This window comes from Bactrocera tryoni, chromosome 4 (assembly GCF_016617805.1).
Source record: "Bactrocera tryoni isolate S06 chromosome 4, CSIRO_BtryS06_freeze2, whole genome shotgun sequence".
NCBI classification, from domain to species: Eukaryota; Metazoa; Arthropoda; class Insecta; order Diptera; family Tephritidae; genus Bactrocera; species Bactrocera tryoni.
Window position 1 is genome coordinate 46,208,672 of NC_052502.1, and position 11,647 is coordinate 46,220,318.

At 36.9% G+C, this 11,647-nt stretch overlaps 1 protein-coding gene across 1 annotated transcript; it reads left to right on the forward strand.

The window, feature by feature from the left end:
- Positions 1–203: 203 nt before the first annotated feature.
- On the forward strand, positions 204–813 carry LOC120774574. The gene is made up of 2 exons (XM_040104307.1): positions 204–255; positions 317–813. Exons 1-2 carry the CDS (start codon positions 204–206, stop codon positions 811–813), a joined length of 549 nt encoding a protein of 182 aa, XP_039960241.1.
- Positions 814–11,647: the final 10,834 nt, after the last annotated feature.

Here is an 11,647-nt window from a genome sequence, read left to right on the forward strand (position 1 = left end):
ATTTTGGCCTACAAAATAATTTCACCGTAAACTGAGGCAGCAACTATTTTGGTATAAAACCTTTGGTGGACAAGCAGATATCAAACAGTAGCACAGCTGGTGTAGTGCTGTCAAAAGTGTTGACGAGTGAGTGCGCCGGACCGTTGTTGAAAAGGGCAATACTAATAAAATTAATAGTGAAAATAAAGCGAGCGTGTCCAAAAATGTTACTGAAATTAATCTGCGTAATCGCATTGACACAAACATTGGTGTCAGGTAAATTTACTTTATACACAATCGAAAGGTGGCTAAATTAAATGATTAATCTAAATTCCAGCTGCGCCCAAGAAGAAAGCATCGGAGGAGCATGTTGCTGCGCTATTTGTTAAGGACACTGATAATGGTGAGTTGCGCTTCTTGACCGGCACCAGCAACGTCAACCAGTTGATCACACAAGGACAGGATTTTCTTGAACAGCTGCGCCCAAATAGTGGCTCCAATAATATTCAACCAATTTACATAGATTTGAATGGCGGCGTTCAGACTACATCACCGACTGTCAGTACTAGTAGTACTGGTAGTGGTGGCAATGGTGGTGCTATAGGTGCTGTTGCTTCTAATGCTTCACCAGTTGCGGATCTATTACCGCAAATTGTGGGTCAGGCTGTTGCGGGCGGCAACACATCTCCAACAACTACTACATCAGGAAGAAGGCGTCGTGTAATTAGACGTGGTAACAAACGTCGTCAAGGCAATCGTTGTGGTATTGCGGCCACAACAGGGTTAATTCAAGCTATAAAACTCAATTTTAGAGATGAAAAATGTGTGGAATAAATATTTTACAAAAGGAATAATAAAGCCTATAAATTACTAAAGTTGACAGAGAATATTTTATTAAAATGCTCTATCTAGAGTCTAAAAGTTTTTCATATCTTTAAAAAAATATTTCGCGTTTTCAGTAATCCGGTAATATTAAAATAATATTATTAATAAAAAAATTAAAACTTTTTCACCACTTTTTGTCCGGTCTTTGCGAGACTGCGGTTGAAACACCTCGGCGAACCAGTAGACACATTCTGTCATTAGCCGCTTCAACAAATTTGTGATCGCCTCAAAGCACTTTGTCTATTCATAAGGATGTTTATGATCAATTTTATAGGGGTTCTAGGTACCAGATGGAACCGTCGTTATAAGCCATCCAAGTGAGATCCTTATTAGGTTCGATTATTCAACCTCACATAACGCATTCTAAGTCTTCTAGTAAAAATTTTCGCTTTTTCTTTCGACAAGTTTTAAAACTTAGCGGCTCCAAATAAGAGAAAAAATTCGAACTATAAGAAAAGAACTTAAAAGAACGTAGCTATATTTGAATGTATTATAGCTTCAAGTCATTAGAAGATTTTCGTCTTCTTCTGTACTCCTCAGTTCGAATTTGAAACGCAACGCTTTCATACTAACTGAACGATGGGGTTTAAGTGCATGTACGGATTTTTTTTATTTGACGAGATATCTTGATGAAAGTTTAAATGGGTTATACCGCTATACATAACTACTTAAATACCTTTACCTAGTCTCCAATATTCAAGGCCACAAAATTTAGCTTGACAACTAAATAGCTGAATATTTATTAATGTAAAGGCTAATTAGTTCATTACTTCATGTTAAAGAGGTTTTAAGGTAATTAATACATACGAGATAATAAGTTAATTATCTAATGCATGTAGCTTACTCAGGCGAATCACTAACACCTTAGTCTCCTCATTCATCATCAATTGCAGCTGTGCAATTGTTGCAAATATGTGGTTTTCCCACATATTTCTTTCGCAAAGCCAGCGATAAGCCTGGAATGTTGTTGGTAATAGTTAAACATTTGTGCGCTAGGCGTTAGAAGTTTATGACAATGTTGCCACGTGTTAACTTTTAGCTGAATAACATAAAAGCTGTGACGAATAGAAATCGAAAAGTACTACCACCAAATGGTGCTGGCGCCAAATTGGTGAATTGAGAAGCAATTGATGACAATTTTGTGTTATAACTGTTGACTGATTCTGAAAATATAAAAGTAGCTAAATTTATAAACATAATAATATGACAATAGACACCGTAAAACTTTATTAATTGTTAGTGAATTCTGTGATCAAATTGAAAGGTGAATTTTGTCCATTTCATCTCCTTCAAAGTAATCCCCTTCCGCTGCAATATAATTATGCCAACGATTTTTCCAGTCGTCAAAGCACTTGGAAAAATCCTCCGTCGTTAGAGCCATCAGAGCCTTCTTCGATTCAGTTTTTATATCCTCAATTGAGTCAAAATGGTGTCCTCGGAGTGGTCATGTGAATTTGCTGAATAGCCAGAAGTTACACGAAGGTAAATCAGGCGAATGGGGTGGTTGCGGCATGAAAATGTGGCGAAATTATCACGAATAACCAATGCAGTATGAGATGGTGCATTATCGCACTTCTTGGTTCAATAAATTCAGACACAGTAAAAATCGAATAATTCACTTTTAGAGCCTCCCAAAACGACGCGTATCTCTTATACTAATGAATATTTTGACGAGAAATTTAGCATAGATGTCACTAATAGTACTATCGATTCAAAAAACACGCGAAGTATAAACTAAAAATTCACCTTTCAATTTGATCATAGTAGTCGTCGTTGAAATTCAACCTAACCGAAAGGCAAATTTTAGGTTAGGTAATGCCAAGTCTTCAGGCTGATCCTCGCACCAACGATAATGTAGGATCTTACTTCAGCACTGTTAAGGCTAGTTTTCTGTAATTCCTAAATCTGATATAAATCGATCACTATACCTTTATAGATCGACGAATCCGTTTGGCTATCCACAGATTTGTTTAAGCGATTAGTTCCAGCTGCTTCTTTAAGTTCATCGTAGGTTTGTCTATCGAAATATTTCAATCTAGATATTGCAAAGGCTGGGTAGTTGAGAAGAAAGAGCATAGATTTTTCAACTCGCTTTCCGCCACATATTAGGAGGTAATACTAGCTTTACTATCAAATTCTTATATGACTACTTGTATGGTATTGGAAACTGTGGACTTCTAAAAAGTAACGAGTTAATTCTCAAAAGACAATAAAACTGCCACAGCTGATTTCTCTATAGAAGATATCGAAGTTCGGTAATGAGTGGCAAGATAGCCTCCAGTTACGATTACAAGGACGAAAGTAAAGCGAAAACTATTGCCTAATCGGACTGCCCGAGGCTGCTTTTTCTTTTAATTGGTAGGATTCTTTACGTGGCGTTCCCAAACCCTGCGTACAATCTTGTGAAGGTCATGTTTCGCCTTATCACTTTAATTCGCCTTCAAACTTATGTTTTTGGCTACCCAGAGGATACTTGGTCTAAGACCGGAAGTTGTGAGCTGCTTGAGCCATATGTAAAAGAATCGTTTCTGGCCACTCCCAAGTGAATAGCAATCAGAGAACTTTCCTCACTTGCGTGAACTTTTACACATGGCTCCATCCTTTACTTATTATTGCCGTTCTGCTGTATGTATGGTGCAGAGGCATGGACGATGACAGCATCTGTTGAGTCAACGTTACGAGTTTTGGAGAGTAAAGTTCTGCGGACGATTTATGGCAAAGAACCGCATTGATGAGCTGTACCAGTTATACGACGACATTGACGTAGTTCAGCGAATTAAGAGACAGGGGCTACGCTGGCTAGGTCGTGAGATCCGAATGTATGAAAACGTTCCAGCTCTGAAAGTATTTGACGCAGTATCCACTTGGGAAAGCAGAGGAAGGATAAGACCTCCACTCTGTTGGAAAGACCAAGTGGAGAAGGACCTGGCTACAGTTGGAATCTCCAATTGGCGTCAAACAGCGAGAAGAAAAAACAATTGGCGCGCTGTTGTAAACTCGGCTCTTCAATCCACCTCGGCTATAACCGCGCAAGGAAGAAGAAGAATCCGACTGTCAGTTAACAGCACAATGACGAAACGTGCAGAAATAAATTTTTTTGTTTTAAATTTATGGCAGACAACTTGGGATCTTTCCGCTCGCTTATTTGGTGACAGGAATATTAGAGATAACTAGAGAAATGGCAAAATTCGGATTTCTTGAATAATTCAAAGTCCAGATTATATATGGAAATTAAACATTTAGAACAGTTATCCGAAATAGATGCCCAGTAACATAGTCGAGACACTACCTATGCAACCGTTCTTTGTTTCATATATTGTATACGTAATATTTAAAAGAGAATGAGGTGGCAACCTTTTAGCAAAATTCCAAGTTGATGCCATAATTGTTAAAACATTATAGAACAATTCGCTAGCACGCGTGGTCCGTCACCGGCGCCGTCGTATTCCGCGTTCTATCACTTTTCCATTTAAGTATTAGTTGTTAAGTCCGCACATTGACTTGAAGTATCGATTACCGCACGAACATATATGCTTACGAATACTGTGACAAAAACAGCTGAGAAGTACATAAAATTTCTTTTCTGCACACTTTTATGGCCTTTGCAACAGGCGATCAAAATCAAATGCTTCGAGCAAAGTGTTGGCAGCGCGTCAATGGCATTTATGAGTTGGTTGACACTAATCAAACTCAGCAACCGCACAACGGCCAGTCAAGTAATCAACTTTTTACTCCTAATGTCATAACGTAAATTTTGTTATGCGGTTACTCATTGGCCGATCACACACACACGCACACAGTTAGTTTGAAGTATATGTGAGCGTTGCCTTTAAAAGCGGAAATGTTGTGGTTGCCGTCTGCGGCTTTTCTCATCAAAATACTTTTGCTCATATACATAATATATGTATGTATATGCCAATACACTTAACGGTAGTTAGTTATTTACTGTATGCTTTATAAATTTATGCATCCTTACATTGCCCAATTTCCGCTGTCCGATTAGGTGCTCCCGCCTTAGTTGCCAATTTCCAAACAACTTTGCCATACCGAGGTCCGAAAACTTTTCACAACTTGGTTTGTGTGGCAGTTACTTTCTCACACTTCGAGTATTGCCACGTTGCAAGTCCTTATGGTTGTTTTTATTGCAGGACAGTCTTGCCTAGGTCGACTCACTCACGTAATTTGTATATACATATAGATACATATGTACATACTTATGTACTTTTGGAATGATTTGATTTTAAATTCATTTGAATCATTGCTTGCTTCCTGTTTCCGGTGTCCTCCATATTGGTATGTCTAACTTAGGAATGCACATCCTAGCAATCATGAAGACTGTAGCCAAAGGAAATGAGTATTAAAAAACTTTATTTGAGCATTTATTAATAATTACTATTTGTAAAGAGTTTGGGCAAACGAGTTCTGAAGGTGAAGGTCTTTCAAATATGTTTCAAGTCCAAGTATTTAGAATATATATGTGACCTGGTCTACGGAAAGGGGGCTTAGGTGTCAAAAAAAAGGAGAATAATTAATGAGATAACGATAAATTGACGATTATTTTTAACTGCGTTTCCCAGAAAACTAGTTTTCGCACGTTAGCTCCCTTTTCGTAGACCAGGTCACATATGTATGTATATCGGAAATGTATTTCCAAGAGCTGCCATAATAGAGCTTGCTAGTTTTGGTTTTCACATACTTCTTCCTCTTGAACACTACAGTCGTGGGTCGGTCTTGGGGAAGAATACGAAACTTCGCCAGTTGCCTTTATCCTTTGCGAGATTGCAAACAGATCTCTATGCACTTGCTCCTTCCATTGAATGTGTTAGCAGTCTTGCTTCCGTTTTCCACCCATGAATCCCGAATCAGTGGAGTATAATCCTCCATGCGTACATCGTGGCCTAACCATCATATTCTTTGAACTTTTATGCGCTTGACTACACTGTTGGATAAAATAATAGAAACAGCATCTACATACTTTAAACTAAATTATTAATTATGTATGAAAATTATATACATAAAACCAATAACACAAACAACATTGATAACGAAAATGCTCTGTGCTCTCCTTTTCGATTTCGCTTTTTATATTTACCATAATTTGCGATGTAATGAGTTTCCACGTATTTAAGCTCGAAAAAAATTATGAATACAAGCCACAGTTTCGGGAGTATTTCACGGTTATTTTTGTTAGTTCCGCAAAACATACTTCACAGTTCTACTAGAGTATGCTTCGGTTTCGAGCATTACCCCTATCAGCCAGCTTGTCAAGCTGTTCGTGCACACGCATTTCGGCCTCTCTATTGTTGTGTCTGCGACTTCGTCTCGCTTTCTTCTTCTACTCTCGGTATCTATGCCATCTTCGATGTGTTGTGGTCAATTGTAACGTTGCGAGGTAGGCAGTCTATTTTCTCTCCACTGTGTTACGGCACTCCTCATAGTACCACCTGTTCCTTTGCCTTTTCCGTAAACCAATTGTTTCGTTTGCAGCTGTACGAAAAGAAGCTCGTTTGTTTGTTGCGGATGAGTGCTCTCAGAAAGCAAGAGTGCAAGTCAAGTGGAAAATCATTCGGCTGTCTGTTGTGATTGCAGCTTTTCGACGTCGAACCTTCCTTGTATTTATTGACGCGTGTTTTTAGTTGCACAGAGGCGAGTGCGTATCTTGGCTGCAAAAAGATAGTGTGTAGTCGATGTTAGGACCTCTGAGCGTACTCACGTCTAAAACACTGGAAAAGGGTCTTCCGTCTATCACAACATTATCGATCTTATTGGTGGTTTTTTGAATTTTTCTATGCTGGAATCTAGTACTACAGATAACCATATTTCAGGCCCCGTCGAAGTCGATCAGTCTATTTTTTTAAATTTTTGTTTTTTGGAGTGTTTTCAGTTTTTCATTGGGAGTGTTTTTTGCGTGTCGGCTCTTTAACCGAGCGCACAACCCTGGGGCGGAATTTTGCGTCGTCTCACTTCACGCCTTCAAACGGATGTTTTTTGGCCCCTCAGAGGATACTTGGTCTAAGATCGGAAGTCGTGAACTGCTTGAGCCATATGTAGAGGAATCGATTCTGGTCACTGCCAAGTGAATAACGCTCAGGCTCCTCTAACAAAGTCACTTCGGATAAATTCTTTCATCCATATCTTTACACATCTTCGAAAGAGCTTAAACTACAAATACCGGTTGGTGATTTTCAGGAGATTAATCAGTAGATAATGATCCAGCAATATTTAGAGTTCGGTAATTTGTTTCTTGTGATTTTGTGCAAACAAAGTTATAAGGCAAGATGTTCTAGTACTGCCAACTCCTACTCAGAAAAAGTTGCGCAAAAAGCTGTAAGTCTTGGATATGTTCAATAGCATGCGGCCTTAGATCGAAGTAAAAGTAAGGATATTTATTTACTCGAATAGTGATCGACAAAGTTTGATTATCTCAATTAGACGATTAAACATAATGATTTGAAATTTGGAATTTTTTCAATAAAACTAAAAAAAGTTTCTGAGAATAATAATTTTGTCGCGGGAATTTTTAAAGTTTGAAAAGTCAACTTTATGAATATCTGATGGTTACTTTTGAGAAACGAAAATTAGTTGGTGAAATTTTAGTTTGAATAAAAAAACGAAAATTCCTTTGTTAAATGTATGGGAACCTAAAAAAATAGCGGTCCCTTAGAGTTAAGCAACAGCGCCCGGCTTGAGGGAGGCTTTTTTGTTTGTCAATCACTAACATTTGAGGGGGTAAGAGTTGAAAAAAAATTCCAAAAAAATGTTTGAAGCACCTTAGTATATGTATATATTATATAGTATATGCTACTTTACTAGTATATGTATCTGGATTTCTCTATGCCTTTACAGTGTATATCATTTTGTTGTATTTCATTGTGACATAAGCATTAACTTTGGAGAAATATGCCGGCTTGACTACTTATAACATCACAAATTTTGCCACTCTTCTTACAAAATCACATATTTTCACAACTTCTAAGCTTTCTACCAGCCGCAAAAACAACAATACAACAATATTGAGTTGGACAAAAGCTTATAAATCATTTGCGGTGAAATGTTTAAAGTTTGACTGCTTTTTGTGTGAAGTTGTGCCTTTCATTATAAAAGTTCTACAAGTGACCATTTGGGCGATTGCTTTCAGTGTGCCACAGATGTTTGTACAAAAAGCGGGTAAAAAAAACTTTTCCGTATCATATTTGGAATTCTAATGATTTTCCAATAAATAATCAACGTCAAACCAAAATTACTTTGGAAGTTTTTACACTTGTGTACTGCTAATAAAATGCAGCGTAGTTGTTGTTGATTTTTTGTTTTTCCTCTGTATTTTGCCTTTGTTTAGAGTTATGCGCCACAAGCAACCACAACTCGTCTACAAGGCCATGCCAAATCGCCCGAGTTGCTAAATACTTGCGATTAATTAAAACCACCATAAAATAAATCACTAATTTTAATTTTCACTTTTGTAATTGTACAATGCAACAACGTGCAACTATTAAATGACGCCTACATGCGGTCAGTGGCCAGCCTGGCCGGCGCCGACAGCCCTACCAGGCGATTGTGGTCGACGATAGACGAATATACATATATAGCTATGTACATATTTAAATGAAGCTGGGATGAAAGAAAAACTGCTGCAGTTCAGACAATAAGCAAAGCATACACTTCTATTGGCAACTTGATTTTAAATATGCAAATCACAACAACAGGCAATTGACTTCAATTGCGGCGATTGAATGCACAACAACTCTATCTTTAAGTGGAGCATTCAGAACATGCTCATAAATTAGTATAAATATATATATATATATATATATATATATATATACTGTATATACATACATATTTGTAGGAGATAGACATATTACTTGATAAATATACAGGGTTTTCCAATAGGAACCACTTACAATTTGACCAGACACAGGTATACTTCACAGCTTTATCTGCAGAAAAATACCTAAATTTATATCCCAACCATCTATGAAATTAAGTTAGGTTGTAGTGTTGACCCAAAAATCGATGGATCGCATTTGCGCTGTATATTTCTCCGTTGTCTTACCCAAAATACCCTTCAAGTGCATCACCTCATTGATCGAAGAATCGTTTCGAGCTTCTCCAAATGTCTGTTTGTCAAGATTTTTCGACCTCAGTGTAGCAAAAGCCGGGCAATAGATGAGAAAGTGGCAATATGATTCCAACTCCACAAAGACAGTGTTCAGTCAGAATACCTACCATGTAGGCGAGATTGACTTTGAATTTCTTACGGTTCACTTTGGAACAGAAGGATCTTGCTGCTGCACAAGTTCTAGTGGGTGACCAGCGCTGGAATGCAAGTGGACATCGGTAAACCGACAGTGAGCGAGCATCGCCCAAAAATTAAAGAGAGAAGAAAGTCTCTTAACTTGATGAAACTTTACCCGCGTTCAATAGTATTGTAGTAGTGAATTCGGTGGGTTATAGGTACTGTTTAAAAGGGGTATAACAGCTTGTAATACTATCGTTACATGATTGTACCAGTGTAATGGAAGTATTTCGATTCGACAGAATAAAGAAAAGTTTTGGGGATAACGGTCAATCATGAGAACGTTTTAAGGAACTGACTTTTAGATCGTGCTTCTATTGATGAGAACTAGAATTCTGAATGCGTAGTGACAAATTTAGAGCTCAAGTAGTAAACAAGCAACACAATAAGGAACTGTTGCTAGTAGAGTCAAAAACAATGTCCTGAATGATTTTGAAAAATTTTGATAACTATTAACCCGTTATAACATCTGATCAAATTTTACTCGGACTCACCAAAAAAAAAAAAAAACATACATTTGTTCGTATTTTATCACAAACCTTCATTATCTTCTTAAAAATAGTCTCCTGGGTCATTAAAAACCCACCAAAACTCAATCCAATATTCCATAAAGTTGTTAAAAGTCTTGGCTGGGTTGGCCTTCAGTGCCTTTAAAGAATGTAGGGTTTTTTCGATTTGGGTTAATTATTGGAGCACCATTCGCTTGATTGTTGGACTCAACTCTTCAGCAGTCATAATGCATTTGAAAAATGTAAAGTCCTCAGGCCCGTTCTTTTGCGATTTCTACTCAAAGCCACTTTGCAAAAGTTTCAGGACTTTTGATGGTCTCTAACCAATTCTACCTGCATGGATGGAATACTAACTAGGAATATCATAACTGAAGCTGTATTTATAATAAGTGCCCTACCGTGACCAGATTTAGTAGTAAAGAGAAGTCGAATATATTATGTACATGAAAATGATATAGTAGAAAGCACTTAATTTGAAACAAAATTTGAGTTTTCGTTATATAATGGTTATATATTGGTTATAATACACTCGTATTGAAACAAAGGTTGTGGTTTGGTTATAAAATGGTTATATACTCGTATACCTGACAGCGATTTTCGATTTTTTTCTGATGATACGTTGTTTTGCATTTAAGCTAACGATATGTACGTATGTTTGTAGCACACACAAAGAAGCGTCGAAGACTCTATAAAATTTATATCTAAAAGATCAGCATAATGAGCGAAGCTGAGTTAGCCATATCCGTCTGTGTATACACGAACTAGTACTTCAGTATTTGAGTTATCGATCATTATTATTCACGATGCTTGGCACGAGTTATTATCTGAAGATACAATGCATGTCCGAAGAAATTTTCAAGATCGGGGAATTGTGGCATAAAGCTTCGATACAAACTGAACGATCGAAATCAACGGATGCGACCGAAGTTAATGTTTTTTGCTTGTTTAAACGACGTTTATTTCCCCAATTTCATAAAAGTCATTCAAACTATTGACAGACCCATTTTCGTACAATTTTATCCACAGCGGTTAAAGCAAGTTCCATGAATTTTTTATAAATAATAAGTGTACCAACACTTTTATACTTACTTACACACAAATTAACATATCCGCACACTTGTATGGGGTATTCAATTATTTATGCAAAATACAGCATTTGCTCACCATCGAACAGCTGATAATGACACTGATATTGGCGATATTGTTGGTCATTATTTTATGTCGATATGTAAGCTCGGCGACTTGCTGTCGACTTGGCGCCAATTATCTGAAGTGAAACGTGTAAAACAAGTGTTATACGTATGCACGTTACGTTTTTTTTTATTCCACTTTGCGATTTGCCAATGGCAGCGGATTTCGTATTTTTTATTTAAGAGTCTTCTTGTGTTTTCCTTCAACATTTTTTATTTATTTTTCTAAAGTTTAATGAATTTATATTTGTCTCTCATTTTTGTTTTTCAGTTTAATTGTTATTTTTGCTCATTTAAATTATAGCTGTATTGATTCGCTTCAGGCTTCCAGTTTTGACCTTCATTGTCCGACTTCCAGCTATGAAATGTGTTGATTTTGTTAAATTGCCTTCGGGCACACATGCCTGCTTAACTGTAACGTGTACATATGTATGTGCTGATATACTAATATATACATATATGTATGTATATATCCAGATGTATATATTTATATACATATATATGTACATGCATACATACATTCACTTTTGCTGTATTTTCTTTGACAATATTGTTAATGGCATAAATATACATACAGTCATATATAAATAAGTGTGCTTATGTACATATATATAATGCCCGTAAATGCTTGTCTCAGCTCGTGTTCAAACAGCATTAAAACTCATCAATATTGTCTTAATTGATTTGCTGTAAAATTAATGAAGTGTTATTGAATTGTTTGCAGAGATAAATGTACGTGAGGCACGAAGTAGGCTTCTCCCAGTAGAAATTATTTACGTAGGCATTAA

Coding starts and splice junctions, on each gene's coding strand:
- LOC120774574 (XM_040104307.1), top strand. CDS start 204: ATGTTACTGAAATTAATCTGCGTAATCGCATTGACACAAACATTGGTG. Junction 256..316: donor GACACAAACATTGGTGTCAG/GTAAATTTACTT, acceptor TCTAAATTCCAG/CTGCGCCCAAGAAGAAAGCA.